This window comes from Dioscorea cayenensis, chromosome 1 (assembly GCF_009730915.1).
Source record: "Dioscorea cayenensis subsp. rotundata cultivar TDr96_F1 chromosome 1, TDr96_F1_v2_PseudoChromosome.rev07_lg8_w22 25.fasta, whole genome shotgun sequence".
NCBI lineage: Eukaryota > Viridiplantae > Streptophyta > Magnoliopsida > Dioscoreales > Dioscoreaceae > Dioscorea > Dioscorea cayenensis.
In genome coordinates this window covers 3,463,034-3,486,185 of record NC_052471.1, presented here as the reverse complement: position 1 = coordinate 3,486,185, position 23,152 = coordinate 3,463,034, and the positions used below count along the sequence as shown (strand labels likewise).

General features: G+C 34.7%; 3 protein-coding genes across 6 annotated transcripts; 2 read left to right on the top strand and 1 right to left on the bottom strand.

The window, feature by feature from the left end:
• Positions 1–2,288: 2,288 nt before the first annotated feature.
• Positions 2,289–2,909, top strand: LOC120262973. Its single transcript, XM_039270897.1, has one exon. The coding sequence runs from the start codon at positions 2,289–2,291 to the stop codon at positions 2,907–2,909; it is 621 nt and encodes a 206-aa protein (XP_039126831.1).
• A 2,555-nt stretch (positions 2,910–5,464) lies between these two features.
• LOC120268666 (rRNA-processing protein UTP23 homolog) lies at positions 5,465–8,857 on the top strand. The gene is made up of 5 exons (XM_039275987.1): positions 5,465–5,840; positions 5,932–6,052; positions 6,890–7,180; positions 8,058–8,123; positions 8,548–8,857. The coding sequence occupies exons 1-5, from the start codon at positions 5,569–5,571 to the stop codon at positions 8,638–8,640; spliced, it is 843 nt and encodes a 280-aa protein (XP_039131921.1). The 5' UTR covers positions 5,465–5,568; the 3' UTR covers positions 8,641–8,857.
• Positions 8,858–9,095: 238 nt separating this feature from the next.
• Positions 9,096–19,888, bottom strand: LOC120268428 (katanin p80 WD40 repeat-containing subunit B1 homolog KTN80.4-like). Of its 4 annotated transcripts, XR_005538957.1 has the most exons (19): positions 19,529–19,888; positions 19,203–19,333; positions 19,002–19,119; positions 18,679–18,905; positions 18,328–18,430; positions 17,937–18,007; positions 16,031–16,105; positions 15,804–15,947; positions 15,528–15,702; positions 14,926–15,435; positions 13,649–13,705; positions 13,447–13,568; positions 12,862–12,987; positions 10,983–11,057; positions 10,802–10,914; positions 10,039–10,155; positions 9,877–9,945; positions 9,527–9,719; positions 9,096–9,437 (listed from the first exon to the last, which is right to left on the bottom strand). XR_005538957.1 is itself a non-coding variant. In XM_039275858.1 (18 exons), exons 1-18 carry the CDS (start codon positions 19,647–19,649, stop codon positions 9,656–9,658), a joined length of 2,418 nt encoding a protein of 805 aa, XP_039131792.1. In that variant the 5' UTR covers positions 19,650–19,888; the 3' UTR covers positions 9,096–9,655. The 4 variants fall into 4 exon arrangements, 3 of the variants coding, with proteins under 3 accessions (XP_039131792.1, XP_039131830.1, XP_039131867.1); XM_039275858.1 differs by having other exon boundaries at positions 9,096–9,719; XM_039275896.1 differs by having other exon boundaries at positions 9,096–9,716.
• Between the last annotated feature and the right edge of the window lie 3,264 nt (positions 19,889–23,152).

The following is a 23,152-nucleotide window of genomic DNA, read 5'->3' as shown; positions in this document are numbered from 1 at the left end:
TTGTTCAGGAGTTCAAGGATGTATTTCTTGAGGAATTGCCTGGATTGCCTCCAGATCGAGAGTTTGAGTTTGCTATTGACTTGCTACAGATGCTTTGCTCAATCTCCATTCCTCCGTATCGTATGGCACCATGCAGAACTTAAGGAGCTAAAAAGTACGATTCACAGGACTTGGTGGATAAGGAGTTTATCGCCCGAGTGTGTCACCACAGGGTGCTCAGTTCTCTTTGTGAAGAAGAAGGATGGTTCCTTCAGATTGTGTATAGACTACTGCGAGTTGAACAAGGTGACTATTAAGAACAAATATCCTTTACCCGGAATCGATGATTTATTTGATCGATTACGTGGAGCAAAAAGTGTTTTCAAAGATTGATCTCCGATGCGGTTATCATCGATTGAAGATCAAGGAAAGTGATGTGCTCGAAGACGACATTTCGCATACGATCACGGGCATTATGAATTTTTTTGGTCATGCCTTTCGGTCCGATTAATGCTCACGGTGCTTTTATGGATCTAATGAGCGAGTCTTCAGACCTTATCTCGACAAGTTTGTAATTGTCTTTATCGATGACATTTTGATCTACTCAGCAAATGAAGAAGAGCATGTGCAACATTTGCGTATAGTATTGCGAGATCCTTGAGAGAGAAGTTGTATGCTAAATTCTCAAAGTGTGAGTTTTGGTTGCATGAAGTGGTCTTCTTAGGACATGTTGTATCCGGAGAAGGAATCGAGTGTGGATAGAAAGAAAGTTGAAGCAATCATTGATTGGGAACAACCGGAGAATGTGTCTGAAAGTTGAAGTTTCCTTGGTTTTAGGTGGTTATTATCGGGCGTTTGTGGAAGGGTTTTTCTCGATTCTTTGCACCTTTATCACGGTTGACTTTCGAAAGGAGGTAAAGTTTGTTTGGGATGAGAAGTGTGAGAGCGAGCTTCAAGAATTGAAGAACCGCTGATTTCGGCCTGATGCTCACTCTCGCCTACCGGTGGTAAAGAGTTTGTAGTGTTCGATGATGCATCACGACGGGATCTTGGTCGTGTATTAATGCAAGATGGGAAGGTAATAGCTTATGCTTAGCGACATTTGAAGAAACATGAATTGAATTACCCTACCCATGATTTGGAGTTAGCGGCGATGGTTTTTGCCACGAAGATTTGGCGACATTATCCGTATGGAGAGAAATGCTTAATTTACTATCGATCATAAGAGTTTAAAGTATTTGTTTACTCAAAAGGGAGCTGAACTTGAGGCGTGAAGATGGCTAGAGTTAATCAAGGATTATGATTTGGTGATTGATTACCATCCGGGGAAGGCGATGTGGTAGCGGATGCTCTAAGTAGGAAAAACTTCCACTTCTTTAGCTTCTACTACAACATCTTATCGGTCTCAACTTGCGACTCTTGAGACATGGATGTGAGACTTAAGATCGAGCCAAAGGGAGTTTTGTTGGCAAATTTTTGTGGTGAGACCATCATTCTTGGAGCAGATTGAAAATCTCGGAGAGCAGGATGAAGAGTTAATGAAGGAAATACTGAGGCGGAAAAAGGTGAACCCTAGCGATTTTTGGGCTTCGCGATGATGGTATTACGGAATTTCGGGGAAGAGTTTGTGTTCCAGGGATGCGGAACTCGGAAGTGCTATCCTAGAAGAAGCTTACTCCTCGACTTATGCTATACACCCGAGTAGCACTAAGATGTATCGTACGATCGAGGGGAAAAATTATTGGTGGTCCGGAATGAGCGTGAGATCGCAGAATTTGTAGCAAGATGCTTAGTTTGTTAGCAAGTAAAAGCGGAACATCAACGACCAGTAGGGACTATTACAACCTTTACCTATTCCGAATGGAAGTGGGAGCATATTACTATGGACTTCGTGGTTGGGTTACAGCGTACTCTTGAGGGTATGACTTTGTGTGGGTTCTTGTGGACCGTTTGACAAAAGTCAGCCCCATTTTACAGCCATTCATACCAAATATTCCTTGGAGAAGTTAGCGAAGCTATTTATAAGCGAAATTGTTAAACTCCATGGAGTACTGTTTCAATTAGTGTTACGATCGTGACCCGAGATTTACATCTCAATTTTGGCCTAAGTTTCAGTCGGGGCTCTTGGGACAACTTTGAGATTGATGACGGCTTTACCATCTCGAGACGGATGGCCAATCGAGGCGTCTGATCCGGACACTTGAGGATATGCTTTGAGGGCTTGTGTTCTCGATTTCCAAGGAAGTTGGGACAAGCACTTACCTCTAGTGGAATTCGCTTACAATAATAGCTTCCATGCAAGTATTGGTATGGCTCCTTATGAAGCTTTGTATGGGCGTAAGTGTCGAACACCCCTCTGTTGGGATGAAGTTGGTGAAAGAAAGTTGCAAAATGTAGAACTAATTGAGGTAACCACAGAAAAAGTGAAGGTAATTCAAGACAGGCTAAAAGTGGCCCAAGACCGGCAAAAGAGCTATGCTAACAACAGGAGAAGAGATTTAGAATTCCAAATTGGTGACAGAGTTTTTCTGAAGATATCACCTTGGAAGGGAGTAATTCGGTTCCGTAGCAGGGGAAAGTTAAATCCTCGCTATATTGGGTCATTCTTGATACTTGAAAGAATTGGGCCAGTGGCTTATAGATTACAGTTGCCACCAGAGTTAAAGAAGATCCATAATGTTTTTCATGTTTCATTGTTGAAGAAGTATGTACCAGATCCGTCGCATGCACTTGAAACACCTCCAGTTGAACTCCGAGAAGATTTGACTTTTGAAGTGAGACCTGTTCGTATCCTTGATCGGCTAGAAAAAGTGCTTCGGGGAAAGGTGGTGCCAGTTGTAAAAGTTCTTTGGAGAAGTGATCAGATTGAGGAGTTGACTTGGGAACTCGAGCGGTTCATGAGAAAGAAATATCCTCATTTATTCGAGTGAGTTGGGTAAGTGAAATTTTGAGGACAAAAATTTTTTTAAGGAGGGTAGAGTGTTGTACCCTGTCACGATTTAGACCTCGGGCCTATTTAGATTTTTTTATGCTTGCATTAGGGATAAAAATGGTCATTTTGCATTAGTGGCATATTTGCATGACTGCGATGAGTTGTGTGTGAAAAACCGACCAAAAACCGAGGGGCAAAAGCAGTCTTTTGGACTCATTCCTCTTTATTTTGTATTAGAGGGCATTTTGGTAATTTCAGTCTTCAAAAATCTGAGAATTTAGAGAGGCTGAAGCACGTGGCAAACTTGTTTCTAGCCCATTCTTTTCTTTCTTTCTTCTAAGCCTTTCCTTCTTGCTTCCTTGCTTCTTGTTCTTCTTGTTCGGCCGAGCATAAATTTAGAAACAAAAATCTTTCCGGCGAGAATTTCCGGCGACCTTCAATACCAAATTTATTCCTCTCTCACTCCCGAATCCGGTAAGCCTTATATCCAATGTTTTTGTTTTGTATTTTACCCGTATTTCCTTGTTTTTAGAAATATATAAAAATTTCGATTTCTCCATGAATATGATGATCCATAGGCTTAAATTGAAGCCAATGATTTATAATGCATGTATGAGGATGTTGTAGAAGAAAATTTTCGATTTAGGGTTGTAAATTGGGAGAAAACCATAGTATAAGGTTCGGGTTACTGTAGCAATTTCGAAATTACTGTAGCACCGAAAATTTTGAGCCTTTTCTGGTATTTCTTTGGTCCACATTGAAGCTCTTCTTACCCTGAACTCATTGGAACTAGTTTTACTCCATTATGATGTCGTTTGGATCCAAAATGACGATGTTTTGCCCTAAAACCCTAAGGTTCCGTATTAGACATGTAAAATTGTATTTTCATGCATTTTCTTTGGTCATCATTCTTATGTTCGTTAGAATTTGAATTCCCTGCTTGTATCTAGGTGGCGAAGCATCCTCTAAGGGGAAGGAGCTCGCCAATCAGTAAGGGCGTCTCGGGACGAGACGACGGGTTCTGTGAGTGGTTAAATTTCTAATTGCATAGATTTAATAAGAGTACTAAAGTATTTGTTCATGTGTTTTATCACATAAATTTGATGATAAATTGGTTTCCACGATATATATTTTTTGAGTACTGAATTTACTTGAAAATGGTTAAACCTAGAATGCTTATACCTATTTATTTTTGAAAGAAACATGTTTACTTGCATTTCCGTGTTTATATGCAAATGAGATATGGTTTTAAAGTACATTTCAGTATTTATATGCAAATGAGATATGGCTTGATGTATATTTCCGCATTTGTATGCAAATGGAACATGGTTTAATGTATATTTTTTGGTTTAAACATTGTGCGATGGATTCTTTGAATTGGAAATTGGAAAAGAATTATATGTGGCATTCGGTTTTTAATGGTGACGGCGGACTTTAGTCCGACAACTGCGATGTGGGGTTCCACGGTCCGGCTGATGGGAGGCGGCGTGGTTAACCTCGGGTTTACCCACGGGTCAAGAGGTGCGCGGAGCCATTGACGGGGGTTCATTATGTGAGAAACCCGGGGTCACCACACGGGGATCTCGATGCAACACCAAGGAAAAGGCAACTCTTTTTAAATTTTAAAAAAGTTTTAAAAACTCCTTGGTGGTTCCACGACTAGTCGTGACCACGATTAGTGTGGGGAATTGTTTTTAGGCCGACTGTATTTTTTTGCGATTATGTTCATTATGTTTTAAAAATGTTATTTGCTTTTCCTATTGATGAATCCTGTGTTATTTGTTAATATGTTGAATACTTGGAACTGATTTTTATATGCTATTATTTTTTTCTTCGAATTACCATTTGAAATACTTTATCACTCTGTTACATCTATGCTGACACCACTCACTGGGTAACCTCTCTTACTCACCACTCCCCTTTTTATCTTTTTCGATCGCGACGTTGGACGTAGTCTGTGTCATGCGATAGAGAGTGGTCTATCTGCACTTCTTGTTTAGGTTTGTTATAGTATGCATGACCCTTTATGGATCCACTAGACTTGACCTTATATGTGGTTCTTGTATTTATATTTCGGGTTGTATCTTAAAACCCTGGTTTTGTCTTTATTATTGTTATTCTTGTGTTTAGGGTTCCTAAGATCTGGGGAACCCTATTTGTGATATTTTATTATGTTGTCTTCTAGTTATATAATTGTGATAACAGGTTTATATTGAGCCTTACGGCGACCTGAAAGTGGGGCCATTGTGGGACCCACTTCTTGTCGTCGTGGCGGTTGCCACGTGCCCGGTTAGGTTCGGGGCGTGACATTACACTTGTACAAAATTTTTTCTTTCATATAAAAAGTAATTTTTAGATAAAGATTTTGTAATTAAATTTTATTTTTAATTATTTAATTATTTATTATTATTATTATTATTATTTTATAAAGTGTACAAGCTATTGCTTGTATACTCCGGACTCTTGTGAATATTTTTATTTAATTAATAAAAAAAAATTATAAATAGAACATAAGAAAAAAGAAAATTAATATTTTTTTTCAAATTACCTCAATTGCCCTCGGCCCCGCGACAATTTGAAAAACCCTAGCAAAACTCTCTGCCCTTCTGCCTCGCCTCCGGCGTGATCAAGGGTTAGGGTTCCGGCGAGCTCCATCCATGAGGTTGAAGAAGCAGAAGAGGCACCGCAAGGCGGTGAGGTTCTACTCAGCGTGCTTCGGATTCCGTGAACCCTACAAGGTCCTCTGCGACGGCACCTTCGTTCACCACCTCCTCCTCCATGGCCTCGTCCCTGCGGACAACGCTCTCCAGCGTCTCCTCGGTGCCCGCGTGCTGCTCTTTTCCTCTTGCTGCGTTGTTGCTGAGCTCCAAGCGCTTGGTGAATCCCACTCTGAAGCTCTCAATGCCGCTCGCCACCTCGTCTCCGCGAGGTTGCCCTATTCACAGGATTCCTCTCTGCTCCTGCGTTTTTGTTGTTTTGATACGATTAGGGCTTATGTTGTGCTGGTTTTGTTGTTCCAGATGCGATCATGAGAAGAGGGTGAGCGCCACTGCGTGCATAGAATCGATCATCGGAGAGTCGAATCCTGAGCACTTCTTTGTGGCCACTCAGGACGCTGATCTTCGGAGAATGTTTCAAAAGGTTGCAGTTTTGACTATGATTAATTTTCATTTGATCTAGTTTTCCATTCTTTTTCTTGCTTAAGATTTAGAGAAGATAAATAGGGATCAAGAAAAACTCAAGGCCATGATCATTATTGTTGTTCTTGTAATTTTGTTTGTTTGAGCTTTTATTATTGTGATTAAGGATTATTCTCAATGGATTATTGTTATTTCTGTGCATGGAGTTTAATTGTTAAATTTATTTGCCTTAAAGAAAAGATTTTCATGGTGTTGTCTTGTTATCAATCTTTCCTAACAACAAGGTAAGAATGTGATAGTTGTTGCCAATTGTAGAATGCCTTTACTTTAATTTTACTAGTTCTTTGATTGTGCTAATGGGGATCGTTTGTTGGCATCTTAATATGAAGTATGCTATCAGGCAAACCTCTTGTTTTAAATGACCGATTCTGTATAAGCACACCTTCACTTCCTTGAGTTTCAGACTAGTCTATTTTTTTTTAAGAAGCATCTCTTGAATATCCTTCTGCCGTAATGTATTTGCTCTGTGGTGTGTACTTTTTGCATTACATGAACACGAGTATTGATTTGATAAGTAACATGAGAATAGAGTGTAATAGATTTAAGAAATGCATCTAATCAGAAATACTAGCATTTGGCATGCCAGCTTCATAATTTGTTGATGCACAAATGCTTTGAATACTGTGTTTTCTCTCTTGGAGTACGTTGGTTGTAGAATTTGCAGTGGCTGATTGGACCGTGTGTTTGCACATTTTGTTTCTGAAAGCAGTAATAAATCTTATCTCAATGTTCCGCGGTGTCTTTTGAAGTTCTGATCTATGTTCTTTATGTAATGCAGATACCAGGTGTTCCTGTCATCTACGGTCTAAAAAATTCGTTATTTATTGATCAGCCCTCTGCGCATCAACGTGAATTTGTTAAATCTACTGAAGAGAGACGCATGCATATGAGTGAACCAGAATACTATAAATTACATGAGAAGGAATCAAAGGACGAACTGACCTCAGCTAAATTAAATGATGATTCTGCAAATGAAGCTTCAGGTTCAGAACATATGAGGAAATCAATTGGAGGAGGACATGCACTTGGTGTGGTTGACAAAACTAAATTTAAAAGAAAGAAAGCAAAGGTTTGGTTCTCTTTAGAGAAATACTAAGTTTTCTTGGAATTTAAATAATTGCTGCACTTTCAGGTGGTTTTGGTTTTGGAGTTTAATAAATTGGGATAGGTTGCTTTAGGCATTCTTGGTTGTCGTTAATATTGTCATGGCGGGAAACTTTGAAAGCCACCTGCAATTTTGATTTGATTAATTTTAACTAAAATAACTAATTTTCTTAAATTTATATTATAATTAATGATCGATAATAATTAGCCATAATGATTTTAATTAAAACTTTATTTATTTTTGTCAATAATATTAACGCTATCCTTATAAGGTTGGAATAACTTGGGATAAATGGTTTATTCCCCAACCAAGTATGTCCTTGTGTTGTCGCTTTTTATTATCTAAATACGTGTGTTTAATAGGTCCACAAAGTATCATTTTTTTTTTCAATTAGTCTTTATGAAAATTTGAAATTTACTATTACAATTGAATGCTGTACATTAAATTCCCCAGAATTTTAGGAGTGTGAAAGGGAATTGAAAAACATCTCTTATGATTGAACTTACACGAAATATTTGGTGTCATGTGATAGGAGACATGAGATGAGATGCATATTTGATGTAGCTTGTAGAGAATTTTAAATGTTCACATTTTTTTGGGAACCTAAGGTTAACATTATCAGCTAATTGTTGTTGGGAGTTCTAGCTGTCAATTATGTGTATTTATTAGGAGGCCATAAAAGCCAATGCACCCACTCTTGTGACTTGGAGAAATTTATGTTGATTATTAAGTGGTCCTTGTGTGTGGGAACAGTTTGAAAAATCTTTAAATTGATTGTTAAGCAATGCAAGTCATCTAGGGTATTTTTTTTTTCACATTTTCACATAGTTGTTCCTTTCAGGGCCCAAACCCGTTGTCGTGCTTGAAAAAGAAAAAGAAAGAAGCCTCCTCAAATGCAATTAATCAGGTAAATTGATTGCCTCATTCTGTTTTCTGCCTTTCATGTATCTGTATCAAATGATTTTTTATATCTGCAATGTAAAAATGGTTAAACTTGTTTAAGGAGGTAGAATATCCAGAACCTCACTCCATCTTTCATGCAACAGCAAAGAACATATCTTAAAACTATGTATAAAAACAAATGGTCTAAAACAGGAAGCCTAACTGTTTGAATGTGCCCATGCAACATTGTCTCAGTCAATATCTCGCTGCTTGAGTTTCTTATTTTTCTTAGATGAAAATCTCCCTTGTTTCATTGTCGGTTTCAAAGCGCTTTCACAATGTGATATAAACATCAATTGCCAATTATACGCTCTTGTTGCCCTTTCTGGAATAACCAGGACACTTAATTATCATGGGGCATTGACAACTTTTATGGATATCTCATGCAGGATGAAAAAGCGGATTCTAATTCCAAGAGAATGAGGATTCGAAAGCGCAATAGAATTCGCAAGGAAGGAAACCTTTCAGGATCAGCAAGCTGAAGGCACATGACAATGTCACCAACAAGCCGGACATCTTTGCCACTTAAATAGAGGAAGCAACAACAATGTTTTGGAATGGCCTCGTAAAGGCATTTTGAGCTCAAATATATAAAGATCATAAGTTTTCTCTGATACCCAGTCGATGATACCAGAACCTTTGTTACCTTACCACCCGCCTCTTCTTTGACATTTGAAGCCCTGAACTGCTGCCCAAAAATGTAAAATTGGGAAATGAAACTATTCTGAAATTCCAATGCTTGATTTCAACATCAAAAGGGTGCATCACATCCCTAACATTTTTGAACTGACTATTTAGAAGTTGTCAGGTTGTACACAAAGGAAATTTCAACTGGTGCCCACTTTGTCATTTATGCACAAATATTCTAATGACCTGGTACACACCTTTTGTAAAATTCTTTTTGATCAAGTGATTTCAATCCTATCATCAATCTCTCATCCATTTTTCAAGGTACTATTTAAGAGCTTTCAATTTGGTTTTTTTTTTTTTAAGAAAAAAGAAGCATGAGGACTTATGCTTATGAAGAGCCATTTACAGATAAATGTTGGTTGAACAAAACACTTGGGCACTCAGCAAAATAATAATCCATCTTTACAGTAAACCATCTGCACTACTACTACTACTACTACAAAGTTCAAACAAGAATGTCCCTTGATTCCTTGAAGCCAATAACATCAGAGCATTTCAATCTCCCGGGAAATCTCCATCAGGGTTTTTCGCTCCGATAAAATGCCAGGGGGGAGTCTTGCGGGGAAACAACTCACCCGTCATGGCTTGGCTTCACGACACACAGAAACCTGGGTTAGCATATACAAGACATAAATTATAAGCGGTAAGCGAATAATAGCTGCTGCTGATGGAGCCGACCCGAGTATCCGGAGTATAGGCCAAATTACTCCCAAGAGGCAGCTTTGGCATCCATCTTTTAGGGTAATAAGTTAACGAAGAGAATTTGAGTTTCTGATACGTTGAATGAGTTGTCGTATAGTTAGCCACTCACAGGACGTCCTGAAGAGTGAGTTTTAGCTCTTGCGCGGTCTTCGTGAGAGATCCTCCTCTTCTATTAAAAATCAATAAACAGTAACTAAATATAAGTTTTATGTAGAACACTCACTTGGTGTTTGAAGTTTTGATTTGGATTACAGGATGAAGTATGAATAACAGTTTCAGAAAAATATACACTATAGAAAGTAGTTTAGGGAGCTCAAAACCTTTACCTCGTCAGAGAAGGGAGAACCTGCTTGACTTTTTCCAGCTCGATGAAACAGAGATTGCATCGCTCAAGCCTAGAGAACATGAAAAAAAAAAAACAGTTGTTCAATTAAACAACCGACATTTACAGCCCAAGAAGAAAGAAAGAAGGAAAAAAAGAAGCACACCTCTGCTCAGCTTGAACGTCTACACCGACAGATGGACCAGCGGATAGTGTTGAATGGATCACAGGGCCAAAGATTTTGACGAGTTTCAACAGCATTTCCATGGAAACCAGTAAATGCCTGAACATCAAATCGGTAAGCAACAGATATGTGAATCGCTTCAAATTTTGCATTCAATAGAAGCAGCAATAATAACTCCAAAGGAAACTAAATGATTTTCATATAGTTAACTACTACTAAAACAAGGCTAAAAACAAATGGCAGTCAGAATTTACCATTTTGGATTCAAAAATTTTGACCAAGAAACAAAAAAAGGGAAGGAAAAAGAAGAGCTCAAGTACATGATTTATCCAAATTCTTTATGAAAAATGATTTGATGAACATCAAGTATAGTTGAGTTTTTTTCTCCAACCGGCACAAAACTCGAGGCTTGGCACTGATTTGAATAAGGTTAAAACTTGACTAAATTTTAACGCGCAACTTTAATTCCAATTTAACAAGGAGGGTGAATAGGTAAACTGATTCGTGATTGCAAGGACATTAAGCAGAAGAACACAACCAAAGTTCTTTAAAGCTTGAACGAGAATAAAGCAGCGGACAATACAAAGATGAACGTGACTGATCTGAAATACAATGGAATCCATCCAGCATGTAACTAGTGTACAGGAAGGATACAAAGCCGAAAAAACCAGTATCTTGGGGCTTCTTTAGAAGAAAAGGTGGCACAAGTTTTTCAAATATGTATATGCAAAAAGTACATACATACCTATCCATCTTACTCTCCAGAAGACTTGTAAGTAATGGAAATAGGAATGTGCATAATTCCAGAGTGAAAATATCAACTTTGCCCATAAACACACTTATAACGTCAGCAGAGACCTGCATTAAAGGTTTGAACATAAAGAATGATCCTCATTGACCCACAGAAAGCTTCAAATGATACTTACAGCATGATCAGACATCTTCGCCAGTGCATTGATTACTCCTTTAATGTCGTTTCTTTCCCATAGCCGGTGAACTACCTGTAAGTCACAAATTTTATATGAAACTAAATCTAAAATGATTGACAAAGAATGGCAGAAAAAGTATATTGGATACACCGGATACAGTAATAAAAGTCATGCAATAACAGGTTGTATTTCCAAGGACTTGGCACCGGTTTATAGAGGAAGAAGTTGGAAGTAAGAATTTGATGAACAAGAATAACATACATTCTATGTAGCAGATTCAATGTAGAATTTAATTATCACAATTAGGTAAACAATTACAGAAGATTGGCATTTTGTACTAAAATTACAGCACCACTTAAACGAAGCTTATACTCAGAGTTCTTGTAGACAACTGTTGATAGTTAAACATAGTGATGTAAGTGCCATTATTTTACATTAACATTACAAGATTCCATATGCAGAGAAAAATATAAATACTAGAACTACGGAAAAAAATCCTTTCCCCACATAAACTGATAACTGTTATCAAACCAAGCTGCAATTACTACTTCTGTACATTTATACACATCAAAGATAAGTACTACATCATTAAAGCAATAGTGACTTGCTGTATATGCTGGTTGTTTTATTTCAAGTATGTGTTTAATATCATTCTTGGGAAAATGGAACCTAAGATAGTGTAAGCTCTAGAGACTTCATATGAATTTGCCTAATTCCTGCTTGCAATTTAAAATATAATGGAGATAGAAATGAATATCAAATCGGTGGTCTCTACTCTCTCTGACTATGCCTTGCTATTGGCATACAAAATAACAAAGTATATACTTCAAGAACAATACAAAAGAGGAAACCATTGACTATCAATGCTGTTACTCAGTTAAACAATGAACATTAAAAACAATTATAGCATGATAAGATGGAGATTATAAGCAATTTCTTCATTCAGATTGGTGAAATTTTTGTGAAGAACACTAGTTCTTAATGTTTTTGGCTTCATTATGGTTTCGTTAAATTTCTTCTAGGACAGCCCAAAGGATACTCAGTAAAACATTGAAAATACATCTAGAGGGAACAAAAAGATACAGGATGAAAGGTTTAAGTTTTTGTCGGATAGCTTTTGTTCATTCCCTTTCCATATATTAACCACTTTTACCAACATTGGTGTATAGTAAAGCTTTTAGCTGATTGTTAACAAATTTTAATATCAAAGAGAAGCCTTTTTCGGTAAGTTCAACGTGGATGCTTCAAGCTGCATTTACTAGAAGAACCTGTAGCTGAAATGAAAAACCTAAATATACCCCTCATTACTTAAAATATTTCCTACAAAAAATATAATTGATACTATGTTATTAAGTCAAATACATTATTTTGAATTTTAATATACTTTTATCAGTATCCTAACAACAATATTTACATGTAATCAACCACAAGGAAAATGCTAGTTGAATCCAAACCATGACTTTCAAATTAGTACCTTGTTCTTTCTACAAACATACTACTAATAACTTAAGTTATATGAATTACGAGCATACTTTCCTATTAAATTAGAATAGTCCTTTTTTTTTAAAATATTACATTATTACCTAATTCCATCAGTTAACACATGGAATACAAGTCATTTCTATAAAGAAACTTAAGTTTTCTTCTAAAACAGTTACTTGCAATAACTTTATGCTTTATTAGTAGTACCTCCCAAAACAATCGCAGACTAAGATGTATCATAATGGACTATAGTATAGTTGCAATGCGATAAATGTGAAAAAAAATTCGATCAGTGCCAAATTATTGGGATGAAGGCTTGCAAGTTGGGGCTTTGGGTTTGGCCTCTCTTCTAAATGTCATAGGATTTGGTAGCAAATTCAACAAGAATATTTACCTGTACTTTGGTCAAGTGAGATTGTGTTGTATTTAAGAATTGTTCATGTTGTTCCATTAAGTCAGCAATAGCATCCTCATCACTAGCAGATACTGCTTCCTTTTGGGTGGAAACCATGCGACCTCTCTGTTGAAATTTATGGGAAAAAAATGCATGCGTTAGAGAAAATGGAAGAAAAGTTCAGATTTGGAAGACAACTAAACCATAAAAAGCAGAATATTAGGAAGATCACAAAGCAGGAAACTAAGCTAATTCAAAACAATGATGAAGATATAGTCTTCATTTCATGTAGTCTTCAGATACTCATTAGTTTAAGCTCCACATATATGGCACAACAATTAAGACACACATTGTTGAACCTCACTATTAACATGACAAACTTTCAGCAATTGACAGCAGTCAAATGAACATAGTACAAAATTTATTGTCATTGTAGGAAAATCTTGAATCGAATGTGAAGCAAAATTTCAGCTACCTCTATGAATTTAGCGAAAAAAAAAAACAGATCTACAAAAGAAGAGGCCAAATGTGAAAGATGATTAATCACATTTATCACATGAGATGCAGTTTAAAAGATAAAAATACCGAAGTGTATTTTATGCCATTGGAAGGACCCATAGTGTCGGAAGAATTGCTGGGAGTTTGGCTTTCATGGCTCGAAGAGCGTTCTGAACTTTCCCAACCTGAAGGAAGTGTGCGAGTTCTTCCTGAACAGAATGCACAAAGTCACGACACTGCTACCATGGAAACAGAAGGATCAATTGACCTAAAGCAGGAACATATATACCTCCTCTTGAAACCTCCGCAGAACTTGTGTTTCTCACCTTGTGCACTCTGACATCAACTAAAAACACACAACAAAGAGCTTAATATGTAACTCGGCTTTTGCTGTTCTTAAACCAAGATAACTAAGAATACCTGCACCAACAAAAATTTCCCTAGCAATAATACTAAGACAAATCAAGCTTTGACGCAGAAGGAGCCACTCTCATAAAGAATCAAATTGGTTGGTCAAGGATCATGAAAACCAATGTTAACATTCATAAACCTTCAAGGACTGATCCCCTTGCCAATAATTAGGAAATACTGAAAATAAATTCACCTTTGTTTAAAAATAAGTTTGTCAGGTGCATAAAATTAATTAGTTGCATCTACATTTGCAGTAAACTTTTTGTAGTGTTTAAATTATTACATCAGTGAAGACTTGTGGCTTTCACATGCTGAAATGAGACAATGCACTGAGCACCAAAACAAGCTTCAATATAAGATCAAACAACCACTAAATGTTTAATGACAGAAGAAAATCTACTTACTAGCATTCTATGTGTAGTATTAAAAATGAAATAAGGATGATCAAGACTAGAAACTTGGACCACGATTATTTAAAAAGTCAAAGGAAGAAACTCAAGGTTATCAAGGCAGCAAGATCAAAATAGATAGGTATGCAAGGAATGCAAACTAGACTTCATTTTTGTATATATTGAACATGTAAAGAATAATGAAACGATAAAACCAAAGGGCAAAAAAAATTGAATCACAAAATGCTAGGGAGAAATTTATAAAAAAGGGAAAAAGAAACAGAAAAAGAAACACTACTGTATTTCCAATTTCATGATCAACATAAATTATCCTGCTAGTGACTATCAAGGCACCTACAGTCTCATACCTGATAACAAGAGGAGTAATTCACAATCCTGTAGTATCATAATGATGTTGTGGATGCATAAAATGTTACAAAGCACAGATATGATATAGGCTAATGATTAATCTGTGTACAGTTGTTTCAATAAATTCAATTACCGAGATTTATGTTAATCCAATGGGATTTTCTGTACGGTTGCAAGCATAAATCAAAAATTAAAATCTCTATGAATAAAGGCCAATATGAGCGGAGAGGATTCATTGAAAACATAATTAGCTAGAAACTAGGACATAATGATATTAAAGATAGCAGATCCTGCAGTATTGAATGGATGAGGCAAACAACTTCAAAAGCATCAGTCATTATTAAAATATGCATTATACTTATGCTTATGTATTGAGTTTCCAAGACAATAAACATACAATTCTCATGGCGGTAGGTAGGACTTCGCTGCATCAGTAGATTTCCTTCTGGTTTCCCAACCCCAAGGCATCTACCATCAACAAAATTTCTCTCAGTAGAAGAGACTGGTTGACTTCCCACACTTGCAGCAAAAATGGAATCCTGATTGCCAACTTCAATGTTTTTATTGCCAATTGAAACAGGTGGAACAGAAACACCTTCTCTAGAGGGATCATCTCGAGTATTAGCTGACTTCCGAGAATCAGACAGTTTCGACTGAACATTGCATACTGATATTCGTCCTCCAGTTTCCCTTTTAGTATCAGGGACCACTTCAGATCTAAAGCTGTTTCGAGGGACAATCACAGGTGTGACATCAGACTTGTTAAAGTTTTGAATGTTGGCTGTTCCATGTCCTTTCGAAGAACTCCTCTTTAGCGTTGTAGCAGTTATTGTTGAATTTGCTGCCATTGGCCTTTGAGCAGTGCCTAATCCAATTCTTTGAGGAGTACCAGGTGCAATTTCAAGAGCTTCATTTCCAAAGAAGTAAATGCAAAAATTAGAACTTCTATTTTTCCCATTTCAAGAACACAAAAAGCAAAACAGATAAAGGTGGCCCTACATTCTGTAGACTTTGTTTCCTTGACTACAGTTTCTGAATTTTGCGAAATTGACAACCTTCCCATGCTAGCCTTCATACCACTCTCAGTTTGAACAGATGAATTACCAGAAGTAGATTTTGGATCAGAATGACCGTTTAATCTCACAACATTTGCAATTGCATACGGCTCAACACGCTGCGTCATCAAAGTTAATTAATTTTTAACCTCTTTACTTGCAAATATGACAAACACTTTCATGGCCAGTAAAATTTGACAAAGAGGAAGTTAGAGCATACCGAGAGGTCTACAACCCATACACCAACACAACTTTGGTTATAAGAACATCCAAGAAGCTTTCCCTCATGAATGTTCAGATCTGACAATCTAGACCATCCAACATCCACAGTATCATAACATCTAACTGGTTCCCATGAGCAAACCTGGGTAATAAAAAATTAAGCAGAAAGACCATGTCAATTCTCTTGCACATTGCCGTTAACAAAACATGATATAGGGAGTATACCTTGAGGCTTTCATGCAGTCCGCAGAGCAGAGTTCTCCCATCAGGATTGAAGGTCATAGAACGCACACCAGAAGTCTAGGTTCCAAGTAAGAAGAATGTTAAAAGGGTTCCGCCATTATTGAGGGTCTTTCTTTTGTGAAGAAATGAAGGTAATCCTCACAGACATAAAATTGATTTTAACTTTGAAAATCAAATTCTTTTCGGAACATTTTTTAATAAGTGACAATAAGAAATACACAGGAGTAAGATATGAAATATGGTGTTTTCCTACAATTCCCAAGCAATAAATTTGAAAACATATGTGGTGGCAAGAAAATAAGAAAATATGCAATCAATAGTAATGACAGAATACAAAAAATGAAACCAGAAAACAACTCATCAGAAGTTAATAATATTACCAACATGTCTGATGTAAAATAACTTTCCCAAAAGCTCTTGTGCTCAAACATGTGCAAATTTTAAGGATTCAAAAAAAGAATAATTTATAGCATATTTCTGGAATGGGAAGTTATTAAGTTTGATTTGATAGGAAACTATCTTAACATAATGAAAAAAGAACTAAGTAGAGTTTCGACAAAAAGGTGAAAGCCCAAATATGATGAACATTGACAAGGATAAATTTTAAGGCCATCCACCAAAACTCAATGGTAGAAAATGATTATTGAGATTTGGTGCTTACAGCAGATATAGTTATCGCAAAGGCAGTGATAGACCTATCCATCCTTGACTATATTGAGGGCCTTCTTCTGTGAAGAAATGAAGGTAATCCTCATAGACATAAAATTGATTTTAACTTTGAAAATCAAATTCTTTTCGTAACATTTTTTAATAAGTGACAATAAGAAGTACACAGGAGTAAGATATAAAATATGGTGTTTTCCTACAATTCCAAAGCAGGACATTTGAAAACATTTGTGGTGGCAAGAAAATAAAAAAATATGCAATCAATAGTAATGACAGAATACAAAAAATGAAACCTGAAAACAACTTATCAGAAGTTAATAATATTAACAACATGTTTGATGTAAAATAACTTTCCCAAAAGCTCTTGTGCTCAAACATGTGCAAATTTTAAGGATTCAAAAAAAGAATAATTTATAGCATATTTTTGGAATGGGAAGTTATCAAGTTTGATTTAATTGGAAACTATTTTAACATAATGAAAAAAGAACTAAGTAGAGTTTCGACAAAAAGGTGAAAGCCCTAATATGATGAACAGTGACAAGGATAAACTTTAAGGTCATCTACCAAAACTCTGGTAGAAAATGATTATTGAGATTTGGTGCTTACAGCAGATATAGTTATCGCAAAGGCAGTGATAGACCTATCCATCCTTGACTATATGTTACTAAGTTTTGTAAAATTAACGGAATGTCCAAAGACTTTTTTTTTTTTTTGGGGGACACACCAAAAAAGAAGAAAATTCATGAGCCAAGCATGCCTGAACCCATAATCATTTAGGCAGTTGTAAACACTAACACATCTTCATATCTAAAGCCACTTCAACTTTCCATCTCCAGCATCTATTTTCCCACGCCTTGTGAGGAATAAATGTAATATAATAAACCACAAGTTCCTTGAAATTTACTTGAGAATGTTTTCTCATAGTTTGGGATGAAAAACAACTGGTTAGCCCTAATGAGCTGTAAGAGGTTCAAATTTCTCAACATTGGAAAACATTTTCACTGCTACCACTCACAAGCCAGCATGTGACACATCCTTATGTTGCATGCCTCAACAATTAGGAAATCGTAACAAGATAAATCTATAATAATTCTAACATCACCAACTTCAGAAATAATGAAAAGATGAAGACTAAATAAAGATTGTAAAACTAGATATGGCATTATTATTAAATAATGCAATAATGTGGGTTATTATTAAAAGCAAAAGGTTATAAGCATACCTCAGGTCCAGAAGATCCAATCAACTCGAAAGTTTCAAGGTCCCAGAACTTAACTGTCTTATCGGCAGAACCTGTCTCATACATCAGGCAAATAAATGAAAGTATTAATACAAAATTGTTATACATACATAGGCTGCATCAATCATATAACATAGAGTTTATGCATAGGAAACCAGAGGTTGTGAAAGAAGCATCAAATAGAACTTTTAAAATTGTATAACCTGACAAGAATGTGATTATACATTATAACAAGAGGAAATAGAAGCATAATCAAGAACGTGATTTGTAGGAAAGCTAAAGTACCCGTGGAGCAGCTCCAACTTGATCTATGCAAATAAAAACTGAACATTAACAACTCTGATGGATTGATGAATAGGCTAAAATAACTCACCTGTCGCCAAAAGGAACTCATGAGGATGAAAATCCATGCACTGGATCTGACCCTCATGATACTTGAATTCATGTAGGAGCTTCCCGGCGGTAAGGTCCCACAGCTGTCCTGGAAGAGAACTTTAGAAGAATTAATGGACACTGAATTAAAAGAAATCACACAACCAATGAAGAACTTATAAGGAGAGCCTAAACTAGAACCAGTGATCACAGCTGAAAAGTCTCAGAGCAGTCCAGGCATAAAACTTCAGAAGCATTAATGCTCACTGAAATAAAAGCAATCACATGATTGATGCAGTGAGTTAAAGAAAGCCTATGCCTAACCATGCACGAGTGAGTGCTAGCACATTACCTTCACGACATTGTCTTCTCCACCAGAAACAACCCATCGCCCATCCGGTGTGAACCTAATGGCATTAACTCCTCTTGTGTGACCTTTGTACGTATGAATACACCCTTTCCTTCTGATATCCCAAATTTTAAGGTTTGTATCTAAAGAACCAGAAGCAAAGAACTCCCCAAATGGATGAAAATCAACAGACATACAATTGGACCGATGACCAGTTAGAGTCCGCACAACTGCAACCAACAAAAGAAAAGCAATACATTTTTTATTGATTTTCTTATCCAAATAGATACACACACACACTGAAAGATGAAAGAAAAGATCCCTACTCTTTGCCTCCTCTAAATCCCACAATTTTATAGTCCCACTGGCTGCACCAGCTGCAACCATTACTTCTGAAGAATCAAAACTAACTGATTCAACTGCACTTGTATGTCCAGATAAACTCTATATATCACAGGAACAAACACAAAGAACTGAGATCATGCTATCAAATCATAAACCTTGAAAGAATTTCAGCAAGAACTAACCAATACGGCATTGGGCTTGCCAATGGCCCAAAGATTAACCTTGTGATCCTCTCCACCAGTAACAAGAACTCTGGAGGTTCTCCTCCCAATCTTGAGGCAATTCACATTGGATGAATGCGCCACAAACTCCTCTACGTTCAACTAAAGTCAAGAAATCCCAACACAACCCAAAACCCCAAATGCTTAGACGGAAAAAAAAAAACAACAACAATAAACCCAGAAAACAGAAAACTTTTCATCAAATAAGGAACCAAAAACCTCATCCACAGTACGTACAACTCCTAAAAGTAATCCAAGAACAACACAGACAAAAACAGAAAGGATACGAAGCTTATAAGCGCGCTTGGCGGTGGCCATGGAACGGGAACCAAAACCTTGCAACTCCTCTCTCTTCTTCTTATCGAATAGAAGAACTCCAGAAGTCAAACCCAAATCGATTCCTCTCATCTCAGATCAGAACCATCCGGCCCAAGATAGATCTTGTGGAACAAAGCCGGCATTTTTATCATCGAATACAGAAGGCGAAGAAACGCAAAGGGAGTTCAGAGAAGGATCAAGCTTCGATCTTTCATGGAGCAAAAGCTCCCGAGCACCATTGAAGAGAGGAAGAGCAGAGAAAGGAGGCAGCTTTGGATTTGAGAAGAGAGAGAGAGAGAGAGAGGGAGAGAAGGACAAAGAGGAGGAGGGAAGGGAGCTTTCTTGATTTCTTTTGTTGGTGTTATGCCTTTCTATATACTACACATTCTCAAAATTCTTTACTCTTTCTCTCACTCACCTTCCTTTTTTTTAATTAATTAATTAATTAATTAATTTTTATTTTTTAAAATTTTAAATTTATTTGTTTTTATTTAATTTAAATTTTATTTGATTAAAATTAATTCATTGATACACATGGTAAGAAATAATTACACTGCATTCTTGTGCTTGTTAAAAAAATTTATTGGGTTTTTATTATTTAATTAAAAACTATTAATGTGTTTAACAGTAAAAAATTTAATTTAAAAACGTGTCCAAGCATGTGAATTTTGGTTTTAATATTTGTGTATGTTAAAAAAAACACACTCGGAGAAATATATTTTTTTACAAGACTTAGATATCTCACTTCAAACTAGTTTAGACACTGTGACTTTTTTGGAAATGGATGTGTCACAAACCAAAAAAAAGTTATTTTTAGGTTTTTTTTTAAAAAAAAAATATGGATGAGTCAATTTGAGTTTAAGATTTTTTAAATTATTATATATAGTTTTTAAAATTAAAAAAAAAAGAAGAATTAAATTAAAAATCATTGATATATTTAAAAATAATAATAATAAATGCTGTCCTTTTCTTTCTTTTCTGAGAATTTTTTTTGGTTAGAAATAATTAGGATACACATTTTCTCTATTATCTCTTAACTTCCTTTTTGTACTTTCAAGTATTTTTTTTTTCATTTTTTTGATTTAGATTGGGATAAAATATTAAATGATTAAAATCAAGGGCCAAATTAAATGATCTTTCTAATTATGTTTGGTTTCCTTTGTAATTTTAATTTTAATTTTAATTTATTTTATTTTATTGGTTTTTGAATTTTTTACTATTTACACCTTGAAAAGATTACAATTAAATTTTACTACTTCACTATTGGAGTTTTACATGTAATATGCAGCTTTTACGTGACAAAATAAATAATATTCAATTCTTAGATTTTTTTTTTATGTTTATAATTTTAATTTAAAATTTTTAGAAAATAACTTAGATTTTATAAACTATTTAAGTAGCCCAAGAAACCGAAAATGTATTTATTGAGCTAAAGAGACTAAATTATTTTATCAAATAAATTTCATGCGCTATTTAAAAAATCATTTTTGAATGCGCTTGATTTAAAACAAATAATAAAAAAAAGATGATAAACTCTTGTTTCAATTAAAACACAGCTTTTGATTTAATCCATATTTATTTGCACTGTGTTCATGAAGTTATAAACCGATATTTTGAATTTTTACCCTTAAAAATTGAATGAAAGAAATTCAATTTTAGAAGTTAAAAAAAAAAAATCAATATAAAATATATTTTATTGAATAACAATAGTCAAACAAAAAGCTCCTTATTAAAAAAATTATTTATTAAAAACTCTACTTTTAAAAGGCTTTATTTGAATAAAGATTATTCCACCAGTAAAATTTAATTCTTTAAATAAATGTATTTAATAATTATTTTAAAATAACATTAATATTAATAAACATCTGTCATAAGTTTACATACATAATTTAGTATTTAGAATATTAATTTGAAATTATATATATGAAATCTTATTGATGAAAGTTACCAAAATGATATATGTGCTCTTTTTATATGATTTATAATTACTATTTGAGAGAATATTGATGTTTCTTGTCAACATTAAATAAAAGGACAAAATTGTGATATTATTTTATTCACAGCTTATGTTTTATATTTGATGCTGATAGTCTAACAATTGTTTTGAATAAATATAAATTGCTTGTATTTTTCTTTCTTTCTTTCTTTTTGTTCATGGATGAAATTGCTTGTAACTTTAAAAGGACAAAATTGTGATATTATTTTATTCACAGCTTATGTTTTATATTTGATGTTGATGGTCTAACAATTGCTTTGAATAAATATTAATTGTTTGTATTCTTCTTTCTTTATCTCTTTTCTGGATGAAATTGCTTGTAACTTTGGGAATTTTTAAAATTAATCAGTTATGCCTTAAATTTGAGTTTGTTTTGACCACATTTTGATACTAAGATCAATTAATATTTTTTTAATAAACACTGATCATATAAAACATATTAAAAATATTATAATAGTAAAAATAATACAAAAAATACAAGGATTTTTTTCCCTTGATAAAACTCATATAGTAATAAAAATGGAGGCTGATTTATAACTGATTTAATCAATATTGTAATCCAAATCATACATAATAATTTTATTATTCATCTCATAGTCATCGAAAATCATATATAATAATTTTATTATTCATCTCATAGCCATCGAAAACTTTTATATTTAAAAGAACTAAGTTTCTTTATGTTTATCCAGATTATAATTATTTTTTTTTAGTATTTTAATTTTTATAGAGGTACTCATAAAGCCAACTATCAAACCACTTAATCCTATATGTTTGTGATATTATTTTATGTGAATATATATATATATATATATATATATATATATATATATATATATATATATATATTATAATAATTTTAATGTTTAGATGTTGTCGGTATTGCTAAAATAAAATAGAGATGATTGCATGAGAGATAAATGGGTCCAGTCATGTGGTTGGGTAGTCCCAATCAAATGTGGCTTTCACTTGATCTTATTGAATTATGCCAACCCAACTCAACTCAAACTCACCAAAAGCATCTTATAAGGTTGAGAAAGTAGGTTGTTGGACCACATATATATATATATATATATAATTTTTATTTTTTATAAATGCGACAAGCACAACAGTTAAAAGCGAGCACACACGCGGGGAATTGATCATTCAACTGCATGCCCTAGAGACCTTTACGGTACCCTGTGCACTAAAAGACCTCCACCGCCAGTAGCACAACTCACCATTCATTGAGAGAGTTTGAACATCTAACTCCTTATAAAGAAGCTTATGTCTTATCTGTTGAGTTAGTCCAATATTGACACATTTTATTTTATTTATATAATTAATTTTATGTAACAAATTTTGATTTATTAAAAAATCACTTTCAACCAAACAATTTGTATAAATTTTACATTTTTTTATATAAAAATTTAATTTTTCATATAAATATATTTAATTATTAATATTAACAAACCTTTATTATTATTTAAAATATAAATTTTAATTTTAAACTGTCTAATTTTATTAATATTAATTAAAACAAATTTTTTATATGTTAAAAAAATGTTAAACTTCAGTCAGCTCAAATAAATAAAAAATTTCTCTTTGAAATCGATAA